Here is a 25,144-nt window from a genome sequence, read left to right as displayed (position 1 = left end):
ACCTTGCCTGGCCAGTAAGCAACTTTTCTAGTATATGTCTATGGTGGCATGTTCAGACTCTGGCCACAGAAGCTGTGGCGTCGTGGTATTTTGCTGTGGCCACAAGTTTGAATAGAATTTGTTGAGGAGGACGGGTGTGGTGGCTCATACCTGTAATCCCAGCACTGTGGGAGGCTGAGGTGGGCAGATCACAAGGTCAGGAGTCTCAAAATAATAATAATAATAATAATAATAATAATTTGTTGAGGACAGGGAGTTAAGTGAGTGGAAGCAGGGAGAAACCAGTCAGTTGTCTCCAAAGAATCTCCAGTGACTTGCAGGAAAACATGAGCTACCAGGCACTGCTTGAAAAAAGAGATGAAGGCTAGGCATGGGACTCATGCTTATAATCCCAACACTTTGGGAGGCTGAGGTAAGAGAATCGCTTGAGCCCAGGAGTTCAAGACCAGCTTGGGCAACATGGCAAAACCCTGTTTCTACAAAAAATACAAAAATTAGCCAGGCATGGTGGTGTGCGTCTGTAGTCCCAGCTACCCTGGAGGCCAAGGAGAGGGAGGATCGCTTGAGCCCAGGAGTTGGAGGCTGCGGTGAGCTATGATTGTGCCACTGCACTCCAGCCTAGGCAATACGGCAAGATCTTGCCTCTGGAAAAAAAAGAAAAAGGAGACAAAGAGGGGCTCTGAAAGCTGTTAAAGGGCGAGTTGAGTGTGCGGGTAGGGAGGTGGAACCACATGGGCTGTGGGCAACACAGAGGCTCCTCCGTTCTTTGCAGGACCCAAGTTTTAAGACCTGCGACCACCCAGTCAGGGTTGGAGACTGGGGGAAACAGGGCTGGAAGCAGAGAGGCTCAGAGTGCTCTGCTCATGGTGCAGGCTGGGCATCCATGGGCAACTTGAGAAGGGGAATTCCTGCCAAGTCAGGGAATGAGCCATTGGCAGAAACAGCTTGGCTGTCATCGGGAGAGTGGTGATCTCAGCCTGGTTGGCCCCACCTGGCTGGGGCTCACCCGGCGAGTAGGTAGAAGAGCGGCTAGCCCGGTGGGGAAGGAGAAGGGCAGCCAGGAAGGTCATTCATGTGGCCCACGGCTCCCCAAGGCAAGGTCAGCCTTTTTCATCATGGGGGTTGGGGCTTGCTTTGGCTGCAACTCGCAGATCATGGGGCTGTGGTTAGTTCTGAGCAGCTGGGGAAGGTGGGAACTTATGGGATTCCCAGGAGCCGTGGGCTGCAGGGCGCTGGCAGGCATTAGGGCCAGTCACCATGAGCTGGTTGGTAGTGCTGACCTCTCTTCCTGCCCTTCCCAAAAGGAAAGCCTCTCCTTGCATGCTGCCTTGAGGCTTCAGACTTAGTTCCAAGCACATTCACTCACGGGAGGAATCCACCACTAGTGCTGAGCAACTTCAGCCTTGGCCATGCCATACTTTCTCCTGAGAGCTGGGTTGAGAAAGGAAAACGAAGATGAACAAGATGAACACGACGCCGAAGACAGCTAGCATTTGTTAAAGACTTACTTGGCACCAGACACTGCCATAGACATTCGTTATCTCATTCAGTCGTTGCCACAGCCTTGTGAAGTAGGTTCATGTTGTCTCCAATTTAAAAATAAGAAAAGCAAGGCTGGGGGCAGGGTACTGGGGATGGTTAATAGGTACAAAAATCTAGTTAGAATGAGTAAGATCTAGTACTTGATAGCATTACAGGGTGCCTGCAGTCAACAATAATTTATTGTACATTTAAAAATAACCAAAAAAGACCCGGCGAAGTGGCTCACGCCTGTAATCCCAAAACTTTGGGGAGGCCGAGGCCGGTGGATCACCTGAGGTCAGGAGTTCAAAACCAGCCTGACCAACACGGAGAAACCTCGTTTCTACTAAAAATACAAAAAATTAGCTGGGCGTGGTGGCACATGCCGGTAATCCCAGCTACTTGGGAGGCTGAGGCAGGAGAATCGCTTGAACCCGGAAGCTGGAGGTTTCGGTAAGCCGAGATCATGCCATTGCACTCCAGCCTGGGCAACAAGAATGAAACTCCATCTCCAAAAATAAATAAATAAATAAATAAATAATAACTCAAAGAGTGTAACTGGATTGTATATAACACAAAGAAAGGAGAAACGCTTGAGGTGACAGATACCCCATTTACCCTGATGTGATTATGATGCATTGCATGCGTGTATCAAAACATCTGATGTCACCCGTAAATACACACACCTAAAACGTACCCATAAAAATTAAAAACAAAAATAAAAACTTTAATTTAGTTTTTTTTTATTTTATGTATTTATTTTTTTGAGATGGAGTCTCACTCTGTCACCCAGGCTGGAGTGCAGCGACATGATCTTGGCTCACTGCAACCTCCACCTCCCGGGTTCAAGCGATTCTCCAGCCTCAGCCTCCTGAGTAGCTGGGACTACAGCCATGCACCACCACAGCGGGCTAATTTTTATATTTTCAGAAGAGACAGGGATTTGCCAGGTTGGTCAGGCTGGTCTTGAACTCCTGACCTCAAGTGATCCACCTACCTCTGCCTCCCAAAGTGCTATTACAGGCGTGAGCCACCACGCCCGGCCTAGTTGTTGTTGTTGTTGTTGTTGTTGTTTTCTTAAGAAGAGAAGTGAGGCTCAGAGAGTTTAAATGACTTGCCTAAAGTCACGTCGCTGGTAAACAGTGAGCGGGAAGAGGAACCCAGGTCTGTCTGAGGTTAGAGACCACTGAACTCTTAGCAAAATGGGAAAGTGTGTGTGTGTGTGTGTGTGTGTGTGTGTGTGTGTGTGTGTGTGTGTGTGTCTGTGTGTGTGTGTGTGTGTGTGTGTGCGTGCGCGCGCTCGTATGGGCATGTGCGGACGAGTGTGTCCATTCGTGAGTTTCAAGGCCAAAGAGGGCTTAGGGACATTTGGGACCTACCCCACATTTGAGAGGGGACCCTCGTGGATGAGAGGCCAGCAGAGAACTGTGTCTCTAGGACCTGGAATCCCCTGGGAAAAGCATGCCCGATTGTAAAGACGAAGTGCTTGTTTTGGGGACTTGATTCTGAGTCTCCAGGAGGTCTCAGGGGCCTGCGCCCCAGTCCAGCCACAGGATCTTTCCCCGGGAACTTGTAATCTGCAGCTGCCTTTGTGGCCATCATCCCCCACCACTCCTGTCCCCCTGGTCCTGCGCCTAGGATCATCCATTCCTAAGGCAGGAGAAGTAGGCCGATGCTGGAGGCTGAGCAGGTCCTTCAACCTCAAGCCCTCAAGCCCGTAGCACCTGGGGCCCCTTCAGCCTTGCTGCTTTCTGTCAAGGCTGAGGCCTGGCTGTCCCCCAACCCCAACAAGGCCACGTGGAGCTATAAGGAGTGACAATTCCCAGCGGACTCTCTCCAGAGCCTCCAAGCCGCAGGATCAGGTAGGGCGCGGTGTTGATACTGAGGCAGGTCTGAGAGGGCAAAGGGGAGCTAGAAGGGGAGCGTGCGTGGTGTTCCAGTGGACACGTGCAGCAGAGTAGCCTGGGTTTGGACAGCGGAAGAAAGGTGGGCATGGGCTTGCTCCCAGCACTCGAACTATGGCTGTCTTTGCACCTGCTGCTCCAGCTCCTGTCCCCCAACCTGTCCCGACTCAGATCCTCCCAGCGCCCCCCCACCCCAACTCCCCGTAGGAGTCCTGGACTCGACTTCCCTAAGAAGTCGCTGAAACTCTCCAGTCACCCCAGGTGTTCGGCCCGGGATTCTGCGGAGTCGGGCATATAGGTATAAAATCATATCCTCTGGGCATCTGGTGGCCTCACCCCACCGCACGGCCCGCCCTCCCGCTGGGGCCCGCACACTCCAAGAGCTCAATAATGCGAAGCGCAGGGCTTGGCCCAAAGGCGTCAAGCAGGTCTCCACTTGCACGGGCCGAGGGGGCTGGACGAAACCTTCCCAAGTCCCCGGGGAAGGGATTTCTCCGCTGGGCGTTGTGTGAGGGCTTCGCGCCGGGAAGGGCCCCGACCGAGCAGAGAGCTCCAGGGCCCGCCAGCTCGAAGCAGTGTGGCGGGTGCCGGGCCGGGCCGCGGCTTGCGACGCGGGCTCTGCGGGCTCTGCGGGCGCCCTGCCTCGTGGTCCCCCGGGCGCGAGCGAGCCGCGAGGGGAAGGAGAGGCTGAGCGGGCCCCTGGCACGGCTTCCCCTGCCGTGCTGGCGACCGCGGCGGGCGGGCCGGGGCGGAGGGGCGCTGTTTCCACCGAGATGCCTCGTCCCTCCCTCGCTCCCTCCCCCACCCCGCCCGCCCGCGGTCCCTCCCGTCGGTCCCTCCCTCCGGCTCTTCCCTCCCCTCCCGCCCTGCCTCCTTCGCGCCCGCCCCAGCCGTCGCCTGCGGGGACGTGTGTGTCTCTAGTGCAATTTCCCCTTTCGCTCGCTCGTTTCGGTGCTGGTCTGCGCCGGCTCGCGCCCCCTCCACGGGCGCCCCTGCCGCCCCCGCCGCCCCCGGTCTTGGCCTGGCCCTCCCCGGCGTCAGCCCTGCTCCCCGCGAGCTCCACCCTGCCCCCCGCCCCGTTTTATCGGGGGCGCCGCCGTCTCACCTGGTATTTGCATCTCTACCTCCAACTTGCCGTAGGCGGCGCGACGTGTGGGAGAGCCCTGCGCCTTGCCCGCCCGGACCAGCCTGCCCCGGCGCCGAGGTGAGTCACGGGCGCGGGGTGGCGAGGGCAAGCGGGCGGGGAGGAAGGGCGGGCGGGGAGGAGGGCGGGGGACGGCGGCCCTGGCGGCCGCGGGGACGGACCGGGCGCCGTGCTCAACTTCCACTTCTCCTTTCGCCGGCGCCGAGTTCCCGGCGCCACTCGCCGGGCCGGGCTTCCGAGGGGAGAGGACGGGCTGGCGGGGCTGGGGACCCGCGTCTCGGCCCCCGGAGCGGGCAGGGGACTACGGAGACCGACCCCGGCCCGGCGACCGAGCAGGGCCCGCGAGCCACTCGGCCTCAGGTACGTCGATGGCGCCGGTTCTTCGAGCCTTCGGGGACCTGGAAAAGTTTGCCTGAGGGCGGGATCGACAGCGCCGGGGCCCCGGCGTGGGGCTGGGGGCCCAGGGAAGGGAGGAAGAGTCGCGGCGTGTCGCGAGCCGCCCTGGCGTCGCCCCGCCGCGCGTGTGATGGAGAACCCGGGCTCCCGATCCCGGGATGGAAGTGGAATGGATTCCCCGAGTCGGGGAGTCGGGGTGGGGTCCCCCGTTTCCTCTTGCCCCCGCCCGGCAGCCGGGGTTCCGTGACCCGCCGATCGTGACAGCGAGCCCCCAGGAGCTTTACGCCCGAGGGCAGAGGAGGTGGGGCAGACCGTGGCGGAGCTGCTACATTGATCCGACTGCCCCCGGGGCTTCTGGGGCTGGGGCTTTAGGGTCACACGCACACACGCGCACGCAGACCTATGACTTGGAGAACGGGATCGCCAAAATAGAGACCTCTTGGCAGGAGCCTGAGTTTCCCTGTGAGCCAGCCGCCAGCCTTCCCGCTCTCCCCGGCTCTCCCGCCTCCCCGTTACCTCCTGGGCCGCCTAGGGGACTCAGCCGCGGCACCGCTCAGGGTCCCCTGACGCCAGCGCCTTGTTTTGGAGGCTTGAGGGACTGCTGAGGTGGTGGCCAGTTTATGAATTCCTGGCTCCTCCACCGCACCCTAACCCTGACACCCTTTTTTCACCACCGTCTGCCTGGACATCCCCTTCCTGACCAGAGTCGCCTCCTGACCCCTTGGCACCTCGGCTCAGCGAGGTCCTCCTGGGCCCCCCCACCGTACCCCAGTTGAGGGATTTGATGGCCATTTGATTCCTGCCCCTCATCCCTCAGCCGGCGATCGAGGCCTGTCTGGTCCTGCAGCCTCTTCTGGTTAATGTTTGACAGTTCATTGTGGCTAATTATTTTAATTAGCTCTTAAAGTGGGAAGGAACAGTTAACCTTGGACTTCTCGATTTTGGCCTGGTGGGGCCTCAGATGGGAGGAGTGCTGGGGAGGTGGGGAGGTAGGAGCGGAAGTGAGGTCACCACCCCAGGGCCTGAACCACCGCTGCTCAGCCCCAACAGCTGGTGGGCACGCCCATTAGGGACTCACCCCCTGCGAGCTGACCCCTGGCCTGAGTGCCAGGTTGGAGGGAGGTGAAGGGAACACTTCTAGTTCTTCCCTTTCGGGAGACTTTGGCACTGAAAATGCCTGGGGAACATGTATGCCCAGCAAGAATGCCAATCCCTCCTTGCAGTTAGTGGCATTGGGTTTTCCTGGTTATAAAGTGCTTTCTCAACCATTAATTCACATTCAGTGCATCCAGCACAGGAGCCGCGTAGGAGGAGCTCTCTGGAGTTCAGCGGAGATTATCAGGGAGAACTTCCTATCCCAGCCAGCCCGTGTGGGGAGGAGGCTCCCTTGCATGTGGTTGTTTCTGGGGCTGGGTTCAGAGCTTGGGATTTCTTGTTGGGGGCGGGGGACCATGAAGCAGGCTCTCACCCTCACCCAGGCTCCAGGCTCCCACCCTCACCCAGGCTCTTGCTGTGAGCCGAAGGAGTGGCTTGTTTGCAACTATGTCTGGCATTCCTCCTCCCTCTGCTGCACTGTTTGCTCGGTGGTTGCTCAGGAACTGGCGCCCACCCCTGGACAACCTAGGGGCCCCCAATCCACCCTCCCTCACCTCGTGCTAAGTGGTGACAGTGGCTTCTGTCTTCTCTGGTATATACTGGGATCTAATGAGGGTGCTGTGGTCTGTCTGTAGGGGCCTGATTGACAGCATGTCCAAAATGCCCCTCATCCTGCAAAAATCAGGCCCTTTGTCACAGAGACCCAGGCAGACACAGGCTGTTGAGTTTGCTTTCCTGGGGAAACCTCTGCTCTTCTGCTCTTAAGCTTGGCCTTCATCCTCTCCACATCCCCCGTCCCCACAATTTTCTCATCTTACCTCCAGTTTTTGTTTTTGTGTTTTGAGTGGTGTTTTTTTGTTTTTTGTTTTTTTTAAATTAAAGGTCTCACTTTGTCACCCAGGTTGGAGTGCAGTGGCACAGTCACAGCTCACTGTAATTCTGAACCCCTTACCTCCAGTTCTTAAAGCCTGGTTGTCTAGGCTAAAATCCCAGCATTGTTATTTACTAGCTATGTGATCCAGTCAATTGTATGCCCCAGTTTCCTCATCTGTCCGTGAGACCTACCTCATAACACTGCAGTGAGGATCAAATCCATGAATGAATACGTATAAGCTGCTTATTAGAACGGCACGTGGCACACAATAAGTGAGTAAGTGCGAGCCGGCCTTACGGTATTGCTTAATGCAGCACCCAAAACTCAGATGCAACTCAGCAAACACTTGCTTAGGGCCAGTCCTAGTACCGGGCCCCAACAGAGTGGCAGTGAGGAAAACTCGGATGTAAGGAAGACACCAACTGCCTTCCGGGATTGTGTGTACCTTTTCGTGTGGGCTGGAGTCACAGCAGGAGAATGGAGGGAGCCAGGGAGAGGGGATAAGCCATCTTTATAAATAATCATAATTTGAAGCCAGGATCAAATCCCTGAGCCAGTGTGGGGGATCAAGCACCCTAGACTTGGAGGCTTCTCTTTGCCTTGAGACCCTGGCCAGATTCTGGTCTAGATGCACCTCCCCTCCTCCCACACAGAGTTTTGCCCTAGGATTTGGGTGAATGAGAGGGAAAGGGACAGTGGTTTCTTTTTTCTTTTTTGAGATGGAGTCTCACTCTCTTGCCCAGGCTGGAGTGCAGTGGTGCGATCTTGGCTCACTGCAACCTCCACCTCCCAGGCCCAAGCAATTCTCCCTCCCTTAGCCTTCTGAGTAGCTGGGATTACAGGTGCCTGTAACCACCCCTGGCTAAATTTTTTTTTTTTTTTTTTTTTTATGGAGTCTCACTCTGTCATCCAGGCTGGAGTGCAGTGGCGTGATCTGGGCTCACTCTGCCTCCCAAGTTCCAGTGATTCTCTTGCCTCAGCCTCCCAAGTAGCTGGGTGCGCCACCACGTCCAGCTAATTTTGTATTTTTAGTAGAGATGGGATTTCACCATGTTGGCCAGGCTGGTCTTGAACTCCTGACCTCATGATCCACCCACTTCAGCTTCCCAAAGTGCTGGGATTACAGGCATAAGCCATGATGCCTGGCCTCCCCCGGCTAATTTTTATATATTTTATAGAGAGGGGGTTTCACCATGTTGGCCAGGCTGATCTTGAACTTCTGACCTCAAGTGATCTGCCCGCCATGTCCTCCCAAAGTGCCGGGATTACAGGCGTGAGCCACCATGTCTGGCCGGGGCACTGGTTTCTGCATGAGCTGCAGATGGCAATCTTGCAGGATGTCATTTGTTGGGTTCTGGGGGAAGATGGCATTTCTTAGGAACACCCCCAAACATCCCTATAGCCCCCTGAAGTGGAAAGGCTCATGCCGGCCATGCCAACTGCGTCTCCTGGGATCCCCCACCAAGCTGGGAAAGGCCCTGGGCAGCCTTCTTCCCTCAGGGGTGTAGGGCCTGACCCCAACCTGCGCTTCACATCTCTCCTGGATTTCTAAGCTGCAAAGAGGTTTCTGGCTTGTCTTCCAATTTATTCTCTTTGTGGTTCTCACACTGAAAACTACTTCTGCAGGGGAGAAAGGAAACTCCTGCAAGGTACCCAGAATCCCATAGGCGCTTTCCTAGGGATCAGGGGCTTTTCTCATCAACACCAACCTGCCTGCAAACCTCTCTCTGGCCGCTGAGCCTCGTGAGTTCTGTAATAGCAGTCTCGCTGCTAATGCCCTGCAGCTCCGGCCCCAGTGCTGGTTGCCAAGAAACTGCTGGTCGGGGTGCTTATGAGGGTTTAGACCTCATAGGGGCCGCTGAGTTTCAATTCAACAGACATTTGTTAACACCTACTGTGTGCCCAACCAATGCTAGGCACCGTGCAGGAGATGAGATAAGGAGGCGCTAGGGAAGAGATGACTAAGACACTGAAACAATCAGAGGCGAGGACAAGCAGCCGGGCCAGAGGCTGGTCAGGTGCTAATTGTGCTTGTTGGAGCAGAGGCCAGCGGTCGGGACTGGAGGGCTGCAGCCGCTGGAGGAGGGAGGGAAGGCTTTGTGCGGGATGCGGGCCTGGGCTAGATCTTGAAGGAGGGTGGAGGGGAAGCGAGGGGGAGATTTGGTGCAGCAGAAAAGGAAGAAAATACACCTTTCTCTCTATTCCCTGGCCACAGACTGACCTTCGAAGCCTGGATGATTGTTTGGCAAATGCATGTCACATAAAAGACCAGGTCAGCGAGTATGGGTGGCTCGGTGCAAACCCCCGTCTCCACTCCAGGAGATACAAAGTGTCTGGCCAGCGTGCCACCCAAGCTGAGGGGATTTCATTTTGAAACCCTTCCCTCACCGCCCCCCCACACACACCCCTAGGGAGTGGGAGAGATGACGGGGAGTCGTGGGGCACTAAAATGACAGGAAAACTGACACACCACATGTGCTCACGGCAGTTGCAGGCTGACTGGATCCCACCTTTCCCCAGGGTTCTGGGATTTCTCTGGAGGCCCAGCGCTTCATTCAAGTGGAGGAGAGAGATTTTCTTCTCTTTTTTTTTTTTTTTGAGACCGAGTTTTGCTCTTGTTGCCCAGGCTGGAGTGCAGAGGTGCGATCTCGGCTCACTGCAACCTCCACCTCCCAGGTTCAAGCAATTCTCCTGCCTCAACCTTCTGAGTAGCTGAGATTACAGGCGCCCACCACCATGCCCGGCTAATTTTTTGTATTTTTAGTAGAGACAGGGTTTTGCCCTGTTGGCCAGGCTAGTTTCGAACTCCTGACCTCAGATGATCTGCCCGCCTCAGCCTTCCAAAGTGCTGGGATTACAGGCATGAGCCACCACGCCCGGCGAGAGAGATCTTCATAATTGTTCCCCACTCCACCATCTAGGAAGTGAAGAATTAGAGTTCCGTGTGTTTCTGCCCATACCACTAAGGACTAGCCATATATTGCTTCCACTGATTCTGTGTCTCCCAAGGCTGGACATGGAGGAAACTTGGCCCTTGTTGGGTTTAATTGTATTAAAAACACCTGGATATCCCCCTGCCACATACACACACTCATCATTTTCCCTCTGTCACTGTCCTGCCCCTTCTCCAGCACATTTCAACACCAAAGGGACATACCAGAGTGCCCTGACTTCTTGGTTGGGAATCACATCCTAAGGTGAATTTCTCAGCAAAGAGACCCCAGCCTGCTTCCAGGGTGTGGTGGAGGGTCAGGGAGCAGGGAAGGGTGTTTCATGAAGCAAGGTCTGCAAGGGAAGGTGCCAGAATATTTCTCAGAGGGGCTAACAAGAAGCAAGCTAAGTAGCTTGCCCAGGCTGAGCAAGCTTTCCCTTAAGTTGCCACCTCCTTCTTCTTTTTTTTTTTTTTTTTTGATATGGAGCCTTGCTCTGTTGCCAGGCTGGAATGCAGTGGTGAGATCTTGGCTCACTGCAACCTCCCGGGTTCAAGCAATTCTGCCTTAGCCTCCCAAGTAGCTGGGATTACAGGCACCTTCCACTTAGCCCAGCTAAATTTTTTTGTATTTTTTTTTTTTAAGACAGAGTCTCACTCTGTCCCCCAGGCTGCAGTGCTGTGGCGCGATCTCGGCTTACTGCAACCTCTGCCTCCCAGGTTCAAGCGATTCTCCTGCCTCAGCCTCCAAAGTAGCTGGAACTACAGGTGCATGCCACCACGCACGGCTTATGTTTTGTATTTTTAGTAGAGATGGGGTTTCACCATGTTAGCCAGGATGCTCTCAATCTCCTGACCTCATGATCTGCCCTCCTCGGCCTCCCAAAGTGCTGGGATTACAGGAGTGAGCCACCACGCTTGGCCTTTTTCTGTATTTTTTAGAGACTGGGTTTCACCATGTTGGCCAGGCTGGTCTCAAACCCCTTACCTCAGGTGATCCATCTGTCTTAGCCTCCCAAAGTACTCGGATTAGAGGCGTGAGCCACGATGACCAGCCAAGTTGCCACCTTCTTGATGGGCCATTTTCTTGTCCCACTGTGGGCACTTCCTGTTTCTCAGAACACCTAACTCTCCTGAAGCTTCCTTTCCTCTTCCAGTGCGACCCGATATCCTTCCTAATACATGCTATTGTCTAGAGGAGGAAGAGCACAGGCTGTCTACATTTATATGCCAGACTTACTGGCTGTGTGACTATGGGCTAGTTACTTAACCACTCTGGGTGTCAGCACCCACCTCACAGGGTTGGAGTGAAGCTTAAATGAGATGATGCATGTAAAGCACTCAGCAGAGTGTTTGGCATATAGTACCCACCCAGTAAGTGTTCACTGCTGTTATTATTATTCCTGTGACAGTTATTGTGATTGTTGTCACCATTTCCTCTTCACACACACTTGACTTTGCCAGGCTCTGGGGACCAACTACTTCTTTGGCAATGCTGATAGGGCATGCCACACCCATTTCTGAAAGTAAGAGGGAGATTTTCCAGGTTTTTCTACTTTTTGTTGACTCCGCCATTGCACAGGATGTGGAGAGGATGTAGTAGGGGTGTGTGTGTGTGAGAGAGAGAGAGAGAGAGAGAGAGAGAGAGAGAGAGTGTGTGTGTGTGTGTGTGTGTGTGTGTAATATGCTGAATGGCAGGCTGTGCTGTATGAAGAGCAAAACTGAAATCATTAATATTTGTATTAACATTGCCTTCTCTAGCCCTTCACCATTTTCATTTTGAGTATCATTCACTGCAGAAGTAAGAGTAAGTTAGTTTCTTTGAGAGAAGGCCTAACGTACTCCCGGGAACTATTTAGCAATCATCAGATTGTTGTTATTACCCTACTGAGTGTAAAATTCTGGGAGCCAACTGGCCGACTACCACTCTCCCCTCCTTCACTAGAATAGATGATGGGTCCATTCTGGGCCAATGCCCAGAGGCCTTGAGTTGAGGCTGGGGCACTGCTTTTGCCCAGAAGAGCTCCCAGGGGACTGGTGGCCATTCCCCTTCCAAAGGCCTCCCAGGGAGTAACTTGGAGGTTCCATTTGCTATTGACTGGATTGTGTTTGCTTGAGGAGCCTGTGACCACCCGCTGGGACAGACAGCCTAGGATAAACTGGACCACCCCTGAGTAAAGCACTCCACTCCGCCCCTTGGTCCCCACCCCTCAGTTAGAACTGTTAGGCTTTGGGGGATGGGAGGGTGGGCGATTATTCTTAACCTCTCGAAATTCCTGATGACCCGATAACAAGGAGGTACTTAGACATAGAATGAGGAGCTAATCTGTCTTTTTCCTATAATGCCCCCCGCCCCCAGGATAACAGAGACTAGTTCAACTCCACTGATTCTGTGAGAATCTACGCACAGAAGATACCTGTCTCATTAGGTGACCACTTTCTTGGCGCCACATCGATCCTACGAAAAAACACACCAGGGCCAGCGCCCTCCTCAGAAGGATCTAAACCCAATTCTAGAGCTGTAGTAATACACGTGCATTTAGCCCCGTAGCAGGTGGGAGCTGACGTGCCAACCAGCCTATGGCACTTAATATCTGTAAACTGGGTGATGATGGCTCCAGTGGCTGTCTAGAGAAAGATCATTCTTCGCCTTCCTCAGCTTTATTGGGCAAGGCTTCCTGCAGGCGAGAAGGGAGATGGCCTTTTGAAAGAGGACATAGATCATTGGCTGTGTTCTAGGGATATTCCAGGCTCAGTGGGACAATAGCATTGGCATGGGAGTGAGCAAGAGAGAAAAGAACATACGCCCATTAAAATCAGCACACTTGGCAGGGTGAGGTGGCACACACCTGCAATCCCAGTACTTTGGGAGGCCATGGTGGAAGGATCACTTGAGCCCAGGAGTTTAAGACCAGCCTGGGAAACATGGCAAAACTTTGTCTCTAGAAAAAATACAAAAATTAGCCAGGCGTGCTGGTGTGCACCTGTAGTCCCAGCTACTTGGGGGACTGAGGCAAGAAGATCGCTTGAGCCCAGGAAGTTGAGGCTGAAGTATGCCATATTTGGGCTGCTGCACTTCAGCCTGGGTACAGAGTGGCTCCAAGGAATGTGTTTTCTAGGACAGCATGGGTGTTTTTGGTCCTTTTGTCTCCAGGGATAATTCAGAGTAATGTCACATAGTAAAGTAACATAGTAATGTTACATAGTGTAGTCACATAGTAATGTTATATAATAAAAAGTTATATAGTAATGTTACATAGTCAATTTGGATAGTAATTTTATATAGTAAAGTTACATAGTAATGTTGTATAGTAAAAAGTTAGATAGCAATGTTAATAGTAAAGTTACGTAGTAATGTTATATAGTTTAAAAGTTATATAGTAATATTACATAGTAAATTTGGATAGTAATTTTACACAGTAAAGTTACATAGTAATGTTACATAGTAAAGTTAGATAGTAATGTTATATAGTAAAAAGTCATGTTACATATAGTAAATTTACATATAAAGTTACACAGTAATGTTATTTAGTAAAAAGTTACATAGTAATATTACATAGTAAAATTAGATAGCAATATTATGTAGTAAAAAGTTACATAGTAATATTACATAGTGGAGTTACATAGTAATGTTACATAGTAATGTCACATAAGAAAATTTCCATAGTAATAATAATAATGTTACATAGTAAAAATTAGTAATAATTTTCCATAGTAATGTTACATGGAGAAATTATATAGTGTTTGCTGTTATTTCATCTAATGTGGGGACCTTTTTTCTTTTGATTTAACAGCTTTAGCAAGGTAATATTGATGTGCCACGATGAACGGCACGTATTTCCAAGCATACAATTTGATAACATTTGACATATGTATACCTGTGAAACCATAAGCACAATCAGGAGAGTGAACATATGCTTCATTCCTGGACGGTTTCCTTGTGCCCCTTTGCGAGCCCTCCCTCCCATCCTGAGACAACCACTTCTCTACTTTCTGTCACTGTAGATTAGTTTGCATTTTTCAAAGTTTTATGTCATTGGAAGCATATAGCATGTACTCTTTTTTTGGCCTGGCTTCTCTCACTCAGCATGTTTGTTTTGAGATGTATCCATGTTGTTGTATACATCAGTATTTCATTCCTTTTTATTGTTAAATAGCATTCCATTGTATGGATAGATCATACATTGCTTATCCATTCGTCAGTTGATGGATGTTTAGTGTTTTTTCTAGCTTTTAGCTATTACAAACAAAGCTGTTATGAACGTCTGTACACAAATCCTTTTTGTGGCTGTATATTTCCTTTTCTCTTGGTTAAATACTTAGGGGTAGAGTAACAACATCATACAGTAGTGTAGGTTCAACTTTTAAGAAACTGTCCAGCTGTTTTTCAAAGTAGCTGAACCATTTTACATTCCTACCAGCAGGGTATGAGAGTCCCAGTTGTTCTACATCCTCGCCAACACTTGATATGGGCAGTGTTTTTCTTTTAGCCATTCTAATAGGTGTGCAGTGGTATCTCATTGTGATTTTAATTTGTATTTCCCTGATGACTGATGATGCTGAACATCTTTTCATATAGTTGCTGTCCATAAGTCTTCTTTGTTGAGGTGTCTGTTCAAATCTTTTGCCTGTTTTTAAAACTGAGTTGTTTGTTTTCTTGTAGTTTGAGAGTTCTTTATGTTTTTTTGGATACAAGACCTTCATCACATACATGATTTGTAAATACTTTCTCATAGTCTGTGGCTTCTTTTCATCCTTTTCACAGTGTCTTCTGACTTTCGCAAACATTTTTAATTTTTATAAAAGTGCAACTTTTCCATTTTTCTTTTTATGGATACAGTTTTGGTGTGGTATTTAAGAACTCAAAAAATACAGTTTTGATGCTGTATTTAAGAGCTCTTCCCCTAGCCTTAGGTCACAAATATTTTGGTTCATATTTCCTTTTATAGGTTTTATAATATTAGGTGTTACATTTTAGTCTATGGTCAGCTTTGAGTTAATTTTTCTGTATGTTGAGTGGTACGGATCCAAATTCTTTTCCTTCCTTCCTTTCTTCCTTCTTTCCTTCCTTCCTCCCTCCTTCCCTCCCTCCCTTCTTTCCTTCCTTCCTTCCTTCCTTCCTTCCTTCCTTCCTTCCTTTCTTCCTTCATTCTCTCTCTCTCTCTCCTTTTTTGATGGGGTCTTGCTCTGTTGCCCAGGCTGGAATGCAGTGGCGTGATTATGTTTCACTGCCTTGACCTCCTGGCCTCAAGTGATCCTACCACCTTAGCCTTCCAAGTAGCTAGGACCACAGGAGTGGGCCACCATGCCTGGGTAATTTAATTAATTAATTAATTTATTTATTTGTAGAAATAGGTTCCCACTATGTTGCCCAGACTGATCTTGAACTCCTGGCCTCAAGCTATCCTCCCAACTGAGCCTCCTACAGTGCTGGGATTACAGGTGTGAGCCACTGCACTCAGCCTTTCTTTTCTTTTTGCATATGAATATCTAATTATTCTGGCACTATTTGTTGAAAAAGCTATCATGAGTCTACTACCATTGTCTATATGTGGGCACATTTCTGGACTCGGTGTCAATTCCATTGATTCTTCTACATATTTCTCTTTACATTAATACCAACTGTTTTGATTACTGTAGCTTTATAATCATTCTTGAAACCAGGTAGTATAAGCCTTTCAACTTTGCTCTTTTTCGAAGTTGTTTTTGGCTAAAGTCCTTTGCATATGATTTTTATGATTGACTTTTCCATAACATTTTCTTTAATATTTACATTTATACCACTTGCATTAATTTTTGTTGTAACAAATATGTTTGGTCTTATTTTGTATTTCTATTTTATTTTATTTTACTTTATTTTTGAGACCTGTCACCCAGGCTGGAGTGCCAGTGGCATGTTCTTAGCTCACTGCAACCTTCACCTCCTGGGTTCAAGCAATTTTCCTGCCTCAGCCTCCCAAGTAGCTGGAATTACAGGCGTGTACCACTACACCCAGCTAATTCCTTTTTTTTTTTTTTTTTTTGTATTTTTAGTAGAGATGGGGTTTCACCATGTTGGTCAGGCTGGCCTTGAACCCCTGACCTCAAATGATCCACCCACCTTGGCCTCCCAAAGTGCTGGGATTACAGGCGTGAGCCACCATGCCCAGTCTGTCCTTGTTTTTTAAATCTAATTTTATAATCATGTTTGTCCCTTATGTTACCATTATTTTAGATGATGCTTATCTTTAAATTGATGTTGTTAGGCTAAAAAGGAATAAATCCATGACTCTCTGCCTCATACATCATTTTATAGATGCCAATTATATTCCTCTTTTTTTTTTTTTGAGACGGAGTTTCGCTCTTGTTACCCAGGCTGGAGTGCAATGGCGCGATCTCGGCTCACCGCAACCTCCGCCTCCCGGGTTCAGGCAGTTCTCCTGCCTCAGCCTCCTGAGTAGCTGGGATTACAGGCACGCGCCACCATGCCCAGCTAATTTTTTGTATTTTTAGTAGAGACGGGGTTTCACCGTGTTGACCAGGATGGTCTCGATCTCTTGACCTCATGATCCACCCGCCTCGGCCTCCCAAAGTGCTGGGATTACAGGCTTGAGCCACCGCGCCCGGCCTATATTCCTCTTTAGCCTTATCTGTCCAGAAAACAAAAGGCTTCTTTAAATAAAAGTTGTTTTTTCTCATATAGTTATCCTCATACCCCTCTTCTCTTGAATCATTTTCGTTCTTAGACCTAATCCAGCATGAAGTCTTTCCTGAGGGTTCAGTGATCAACCAGTATCACCAGGGTGGAAACATTGTGGTTTTGTACAAAGAGAGAATGCTTAAATGATGACCTGATCATCAACTGCCTTCTCAATGCCACTTGGAATAAATGACTCTAGCTAGTACATGTTGCCCCTAACAGGGGCTTGGAGCAAGAGAGAAAAAGTAACATTGGAGCCTTAGAGACATTGGCCAAACTCTACACCTACCTTATCCCTAGTCTGTAGCCTATCAGGACCTGTGGTCTCATTTCTTTTTCTTTCTTTCTTTCTTTTTTTTTTTTTTTTTTGAGACAGTCTTGCTTGCTCTGTCACCCATGCTGGAGTGCAATGGCATGATCTCAGCTCACTGCAATCTCTGCCTCCCAGGTTCAAGCAATTCCCCTGCCTCAACCTCCTGAGTAGCTGGGACTACAGGCACATGCCACCATACTCAGCTAATTTTTGTATTTTTAGTAGAGATGGGGTTTCACTGTGTTAGCCAGGATGGCCTCGATCTCCTGACCTCTTAATCTGCCTGTCTCTGCCTCCCAAAGTGCTGAGATTATAGGCATGAGCCACCATGCCTGGTCTGTGGTCTCATTTCTAGAGATCTTACTCTTGTCGAGAATTTACATGGACTTCATTCATGAATGCCCAAACCTGTGTTAGTCAGAAGAAGATGAAATGGGCTTTGATCCCATGGATTGTACTGCCTGTTGGGGAAACAAGAGATACACATGAAATAATTAAAGGGCAATTCAAGACCCTATGGGATTAATAAATCTTGTAGTAGAATTTAAGAGTCATGGGGGTTTAGAGAACAGGGCTCCATGGGTGCAGGCCATAATTATGAGGGTACAACCAGCTCCATGGGGTTGGGGGACTTAGTTGGGACCTTGCTTGATAGGCACTATTTGATTAGCCAAAAAGGAGTAGCAAAGGCATGGCAGGCCTGAGAAACTCTGTGGATGAGCCTGGAATGTTCCCTCAGGGGACCATGAGGAGACCACTGGGCTTGAAGCCCAGGCTTAAGTTGGGAAATCATGGGAAACAAGCCTGAGTAGGTAGGGTGGGGTCAGACTGTGAAGGACCTTTGGAAACTGAGCAGATGAGTTTGGACCGTAAGGCTCTGCTGAGTCCGGCTGGTGTGGCCACAGCCATAGATGTCAGCGTGTGCCCCGGAGTAGGAGTTGGCGCCAGCTCAGAAGCTGAGGGAGGAGATAGGCAGAGGCTGGGCCAAGACTGGAACTTGATCTTCCTCACTCCCAGTCAAGTGGGCTTTCTGCTGCACCAGGCCTAGTTTTTCGCTTTCCGAAGGATTTTCATTCACTCCATATAGTCTTCTAACAGAACCCACAGGCATGGGGTATAGATGATGAAGACCAGCTCACTCCACAGCTACTGGGGTGGTGGGAGGTAGAACCACCGAAAAACACCCTCTAGCTCACCTGCAGGTTGGCCCCAAGCGACCACTTGCCCTGGAGTCCCTTCTCAGGCTAAAACATGTTCATTCCAGATGGTCTCGTTAAATGAAAATGTATTAAGGGCCAGGCAATGGCTCATGCCTATAATCCTAGCACTTTGGGCGGCTAAGGCGGGTGGATCACTTGAGGTCAGGAGTTACAGACCAGACTGGCTAGCATAGCAAAGCCCTGTCTCTAGTAAAATCACAAAATTAGCTGGGCGTGGTGGTGCACACCTGTAATCCCAGATATTAGGAGGCTGAGACATGAGAATCGTTTGAACCCAGGAGGTGGAGGTTGCAGAAAGCCAAGACTGCACCACTGCACTCCAGCCTGGGCAGCAGAGTGAAACTCTGTCTCCAAAGAAAAAAAGAAAAGAAAAGAAAGAAAAGAAAAAATGTATTAAGGAGAGAGATGACACTTAACCCAATATCAGCTATTAACACTAAATGGTTTATGATTTTTTTTTTCTGGTAGGCAAATTTGTTCCCGGGGAGATGAGAGCATGGCTTAAAAGTTTTTTTTTTTTTTTTTTTTTTTTAAGATACAGAGGGTGACCTCAAGTGATCCACCCGCCTCGTCCTTCCAAAGTGCTGGGATTACAGGCATGAGCCACCGCACCCGGCCGTTTGTTTGTTTTCTGAGATGAAGTCTCACTGTGTCGCCCAGGCTGGAGTGCAGTGGCATGATCTCAGCTCACTGCAACCTCCGCCTCCATGGTTCAAGCGATTTTCCTGCCTCAGCCTCTGGAGTAGCTGGGATTACAGGCACCCGCCACCACACTCAGCTAATTTTTGTATTTTTCATAGAGACAGAGTTTCGCCATGTTAGCAGGCTGGTCTTGAACTCCTGACCTCAGGTGATCTGCCTGCCTTGGCCTCCCAAAGTGTTGGGGTTACAGGAGTGAGCCACCGCACCTGGCTGGCCTGAAAGTTTTAATAGAAGGAAGAAGTGTGGAGCCCTGATGGCTACTACAATCAGTAAGCCTGCTTGGAGCTCTGGATAGCATGAAATCTCTAGGGATGCAGGCCCGAGGCTTCGAGAGCCCTGTGGCGTGGCATGCCTGTGGTTACATAGCCCATTAATGGCAAAATTGACTTAGCAGTGTTTTTCCAAACTTTCCCACCCAAGTGCTCCCAGACTGCTGAAAATTGTATTCTAGAGACCTAGAAGGACATAGTCTTTTAACATTTCTTGGAAGTATGGCTTATGATCTTAACTGTGAATGTTGCAATCTACTTGCCTTGAGTACATTTTAAGGGATTTATCAGTAAACAAAATGGAGGCCCCTGGAAGATGAGCTGGGTCTGGACTATGGCTTTGACGCCTAGTCCCGGGCTTGGTCAGCTTTGGCATGGAGGCCCTGTCTCTGTAGGACCTGCCTACAGCTGGGTCAGAGGGTGAATTTTCAGAATTTTAGCCTCAAGTGCTGGAAGGGAAATCTGTCACCCTCAGCATCTTCATTTGCGTGGCACCTTCATCCCTGTCTCCCTTCATGACTCAAACACATTAGACAGAAAAAATCTAGGCCCTTCTGTCCTAGGGGATAATCTTTTGGCTTACTCAGTTGTTAGCTCTGGTCTAATCCTAGCCTTTGGGTGGGTGCACAGATCCTGAGGTAGGAGGGACACAGACAGCTTGGAACCCATGAGGCTCAGAAGCCTGCCTGTGGATTGGCCAAGATTGTGCCCCAAGACCCCCCAGCCTCATCTCCTTCATCACAGCCAGCCTTCAGCCCCTCATTCAGCCCCACCTTTAGCTTAGAGTGTTTATAGTGCTCTCTAGTAAAAAAAAAAATATATATATATATATCTGCCTGGACTCACAGTCCCTTCCAGCCTAGAGCTACCCTCCACCCTCCCTGTTCTTGGGTGGCTAAGGACAAAAGAGCCATGGAGTCACTCCAGGCCAAAGTTAGCTTCCTTAGCAGCACTGGTGTCTCATTCCTGTCTCCATAGCCTGCAGATAGAGAAGGTACAATTTTCAAAGAACGCATGCCTCCTCCAGCTTAAGCAAGCTGCAGAAAGCACTATGGATATTCAGGTTTCGCTCCGGCAGGCAGGGCCCCAGGCACTGCGGGCCTGTGCCAGGCAGCAAGCCTTCGTCCACACCCCCCTGCCTGCCTGTGGCTCAGGGGGGCTCCGGGCTGCGGGAGCCTGTAGTGACGAAAGAGCAGGTAGGGCCCTGGGCAGGCTGTCTGGGCCAGGCAGGGCGGGGGCAGCCGGCTGGGTGAGGCCCAGATTCCCCAGGCTGATAAGGCAGCCTGTAAACACCCGGCAAGGGGAGGGGGCAGAGGGCAGGCGACCAGATGGCAGGAGAGGGGGGAAACCGGAGCCCGGGCCTAGCTGCAGGAAGTGGGTCTCGATGTGGAAACATCCTGTCCAGTGGGGGCTAGGCTTGTGGCCATCAAGGATCGCTCCCTCCACCACGAAGGCAAGCTCAGCGCAAGGTGGGGCTGCTGGCCTGGGCGCCAGGCCAAGAACCTAGTTCCTGACATCTCCAAAGGACATGATCAATGGATCTCTGTTATGGGTTGCTCTATCACCCAGCAGTGCTGAGGTGAAATCAGAATCCAGCTGCCCCTCATGGAGAGAGTCAGCAGAAGGATTGTCTGAGAGAATTTGACTCTCATGGGAAAATCTTCATCATCACTATCAGTGAGGAGCATCTATTCGAACACTTAATTGTGTCAAAGGCCCCCTGCAGCACCCAAAGGAGGGCCACATGTCTGACACTCCATTCTATTCTGCCTTGCAGTGCTTGCTTACTTTCTTTCTTTCTTTTTCTTCTTTTTTTTCTTTCTTTTTCTTTCTTTTATTTTCTCTCTCTCTCTCTCTCTTTCTCTTTCTATCTTTTTTAGATGGAGTTTCATTCTTGTTGCCCAGGCTAGAGTGCTGTGGCGCAGTTTCAGCGTACCACAACCTCCGCCTCCTGTGTTCAAGCGATTCTCTTGCCTCAGCCTCCCAAGTAGCTGAGATTACAGATATGTGCCACCATGCCTGGCTAATTTTGTATTTTTATTTTATTTATTTATTTTTTTTTTGAGACGGAGTCTCGCTCTTGTTACCCAGGCTGGAGTGCAATGGCGCAATCTCGGCTCACCGCAACCTCCGTCTCCTGGGTTCAGGCAGTTCTCCTGCCTCAGCCTCCTGAGTAGCTGGGATTACAGGCACGTGCCACCATGCCCAGCTAATTTTTTTGTATTTTTAGTAGAGACGGGGTTTCACCATGTTGACCAGGATGGTCTCGATCTCTTGACCTCGTGATCCACCCGCCTCGGCCTCCCAAAGTGCTGGGATTACAGGCTTGAGCCACCGCGCCTGGCCTTAATTTTGTATTTTTAGTAGAGATGGGGTTTCTCTATGTTGGTCAGGGTGATCTCTAACTCCCAACCTCAGGTGATCCGCCTACCTTGGTCTCCCAAAGCTCTTGGATTACAGGTGTGAGTCATTGCACCCAGCTGCTTTTTTTTTTCTTTTTTAGTAGAGACTGGGTCTCACTTTGTTGTCCAGGCTGGTCTTGAACCTCTGGCCTCAAGCCATTCTCCTGCCTTGGCCTCCCAAAATGCCAGAATTATAGGCGTGAGCCACCATAGCTGGTCCCTTGCAGTGCTTTCTAATTAGAAACTCAGAGGTTCAGAGCTGGCTGAGCCTTTAGCAAAAGATTACCAAACTTGCCCGCTTCACTTTACAGATGGGGAAACTGGGATCCAGAGGTGCAGGAACTTGGCCACATTAATGGCAGACCTGGAATTAAAGTCCTTGGGAAAGCAGCTTCATAAGGTTGGACCTGCCATGTATACCCAGTGACCCTATATTTACCCTTGCTTAGGATTATAGGGAAGTGGGGGCAAGGAGGAAACAGCCTTGAAGCCATCCACCAGAAGACCTTACCTTGTGCATGGCCTTCAGTGGGCCACTGCCCCTCTCTGGACCTCAGTTAAAAAACAAGACTGCTGATTTATTAGACATAGTTCAAATACCATAAACTTAACCCCCTCGAAGTGTACACTTCAGTAGCTTTTAGTCTATTCACAGAGTTGTACATCCATCACCAGAATCCATTTTAGAACATTTTCATCACTCCTAGGCAGGGTGCGGTGGGTGACTCATGCCTATAATCCCAGCACTTTGGGGAGGCCAAGGCGGGTGGATCACTTGAGGTAGGAGTTTGAGACCAGCCTGGCCAACATGGTGAAACCCCGTCTCTACTAAAAACACAAAAATGAGCCTGGTGTGGTGGCAGGCACCTGTAGTCCCAGCTACTTGGGAGGCTGAGACACGAGAGTCACTTGAACCTGGGGGGTGGTGGCAGAGGTTACTGTGAGCTAAGATCATGCCGCTGCACTCCAGCCTGGGTGACAGAGTGAGACTCTGTCAAAAAAAAAAAAAAAAAAAAAAAAAGAAAGAGAGAAAGAAAGAAAACAACATTTTCTTCACCCCCAAAGAAATCCCATACCCATTAGCATTCACTCCCCATTTTCTCCCAGCCCTTGGGCCTCAATTGTGAAGAGATACTTGCTGCAGGCATGTTTTGAGGGGATGGGGAACTCAGTAATGCTGTTTAGGCAGATGGGCTACTGAGCTTACTGGGAGCTTTGATACAAAGAGACTCTACCACAGAGAATAGGGCGGGCCCCGTGATCAGTCCCCTGGCCCTGGGCCTGGCACCTATGAGGTGTTCAAGGCTGACTTTCCATAAATATTTGAATAAACATGTGAACCAACACCCCAAGATAAGAGCCCAGACCTACATGATGCATAAGTCAAGAGCAAGTGTATATTTATGGGGCAGGGACCATGCTGTGGCTACTTCAGGTCTGGGGCCAGGAATTCTTTGGAAACAGCAGAGCTCTGAGCTATGGGAAGAGTCAGCTTCCACATCATCAGAGCTGGAAGGCCCCCCACTCCACAATACTCCTTCTCCGCAGCTGGCCACAGGAGCCCAAATCGTCACCATTTTGGTGCAGACTGGACCCAGGAAGTTAGAATTGACTTACTTGATGGAGCTTGGGTTGGGCATGGGTTACAAGCCTGGGAAGCCTTTGTTGGAGGGGCCTCACAGGGGCTCTGAGGCTTCGAGGCTGAGAGCTGTGAGCCAGCCTTGAGATCCTAGCAGATGCTTGCTAGCATGGACAGAGGGAAAAGCAAGGACTTCAAGATCAAGGTCACACCAGCCCTGGTTTGAGTTCTGCCTCCGTTTGGCAGTGGCCTTGATAATGTCACCTGATCTTCTCTGAGCCTCACTTTGACTGTTTTTCAAATGGAACTGTTAAAACAGAGTTATTACCAAAACAGATTTCACTGAAAACAAAGTCCATTGGGTGTACTAGTTGGAAATAAAGCTGTATTCAAACCCCGGCTCTGCCACTCGCTGGCTCCTTTGCAGGGACGGCGTAGTGTAAGACTGAAAGGAGGTAACTCGCATCCAGTGCCTGATGCTCCAGCAATCCCACAGCCCACACCCCAGAACTACACATCCCTGCCGCCTTCCCTGCACTTTGTCCTGGCACCTTGTCATTTTTACTGTTTGGCCCTCCCTTTCCTGATACAGGGGAAGCAACTTGAAGTGATATCAGAGGGCGCAAAAGAAAATCTTGCCCACACTTACACAGGCACCCACACCCCTCCGCCCCTCCCCCAACAGGCCATGGCTGAGGCCACAGTGGCCACACCCGCCATGCTGGACCCACCAGTGGCTCAGATCACTGCCAACCCCACAAGTGGTCACCCTGAGCTGGCATCAACCTCAAGCGCTTCCACCCCCTCCACCCACACACGTGCCACTAACTTTGAGCCAGGCTTGTAACCAAACCCTGGCCCTGGGTTTGTGCTGCAGATGTAGGGAGGGGCTGGCAGAAGCCCAGGTGCACATCCAGATGTTGTCTCTAAGGCTTCCTTGGCGTTCTCCCTACCAGCTGTGAAGCCGCATTCACTCCAGCTTGCAGGAGTGGGCAAGCAGGCATTCCCCTCGGGCGGCAGGGCCCTATCTTGGGGGAACTGGTTCCTCTTTGTCATAGGGGGACATAGAGGGAGACGGAACAGGGAAAAGTGGGACCCTGATCTCTCTTTTTTTTGGAGATGGAGCCTTGCTCTGTCACCCGGGCTGGAGTGCAGAGGCGTCATCTTGGCTCACAGCAACCTCTGCCTCCCAGTTTCAAGGGATTCTCCTGCCTCAGCCTCCGAGTAGCTGGGATTACACATACCCACCACCACGCCCAGCTAATTTTTGTATTTTTAGTAGAGGCGGAGTGTCTCCATATTGGCCAGGCTGGTGTTGGACTCCTGACCTCAAGTGATCCCCCCACCTCGTCCTCCCAAAATGTTGGGATTACAGGTGTGAGCCACCACATCCGACCCCTGCTCTCTTGATAGGAGGCCTGGCTGGGCAGGGTTCTTGGCCAAAGATACAAGAATATGGCCTCAGAGCTGAGAGAAGTATCAAGATCACCTTCTCAGCCATTTTTTGTCAGGCCCATCCAGAACCATCATTTGTAGGAATTCCCTTAGCTGCTTGCACAGCTGCTTGAACCTCAGGGAACAGTATCACCATGGGGAGGCACAGGTGATCATGTTTATCCACCATGAGGCCCCTGGACCCCAGGCCAGCAAGGCTTCTAGAACCAGCATCACGTAGTTCTGGCCTGTTCCCAGGAGGACTGGCAACTGAGCAGAGAGGTCCAAAACCTTGGGCCGCTTACAGCTGTTCCGACCCATGGCCTTGGGAGGGTCTCACCGAGTGGGTGTCCTGCCTGCACAATAACCTCACAAGCACACAGCCCTATGGCTAGGAGCCCCGCCTTGCAACAGCACCTCAGAGGTACTTAGGAGTGTAAGTCACCAAGTCATCAGCCACCATGGAATGTGAGTTTCCTGTTCCATCACTCAGAAAAATGCCACTACCCATGACCCACATGTGATATAATACAGTTAACGCTTGAACAACATGGGTTTACACTGCACAGATCCACTTTTTTTTTTTTTTTTTTTTAGATGGAGTCTTACCCTGTCGCCTAGGCTGGAGTGCAGTGGCATGATCTCACCTCACTGCAACCTCTGCCTCCTGGGTTCAAGCAATT

The 25,144-nt window shown here is 50.4% G+C and overlaps 2 protein-coding genes across 5 annotated transcripts in view; one reads left to right on the top strand and one right to left on the bottom strand.

Moving 5' to 3' along the window:
• Nucleotides 1-610: 610 nt before the first annotated feature.
• Nucleotides 611-24,782, bottom strand: LOC116538009 (translation initiation factor IF-2-like). Its single transcript, XM_032260279.1, has 4 exons — nucleotides 24,665-24,782; nucleotides 6,044-6,207; nucleotides 4,531-5,493; nucleotides 611-1,431 (listed from the first exon to the last, which is right to left on the bottom strand). The coding sequence occupies exons 1-3, from the start codon at nucleotides 24,780-24,782 to the stop codon at nucleotides 4,546-4,548; spliced, it is 1,230 nt and encodes a 409-aa protein (XP_032116170.1). The 3' UTR covers nucleotides 611-1,431; nucleotides 4,531-4,545.
• Nucleotides 4,331-25,144, top strand: part of ELF4 (E74 like ETS transcription factor 4) — a 48,271-nt gene continuing 27,457 nt past the window's right edge. The window contains exon 1 of one of the 4 annotated variants that reach the window (XM_032260179.1): nucleotides 4,331-4,629. The gene's annotated coding sequence lies outside the window, so the exon portion shown is untranslated. Of the gene's footprint in view, nucleotides 4,634-4,753; nucleotides 4,934-25,144 lie in introns of those variants that run through there. The other 3 variants (XM_032260181.1, XM_032260178.1, XM_032260180.1) reach the window with 3 other exon arrangements.

Source organism: Sapajus apella, unplaced genomic scaffold, assembly GCF_009761245.1.
Source record: "Sapajus apella isolate SASKATOON/1434 unplaced genomic scaffold, GSC_monkey_1.0 scaffold115, whole genome shotgun sequence".
Lineage (NCBI taxonomy): Eukaryota > Metazoa > Chordata > Mammalia > Primates > Cebidae > Sapajus > Sapajus apella.
This window is presented reverse-complemented; position numbering and strand designations above follow the sequence as displayed.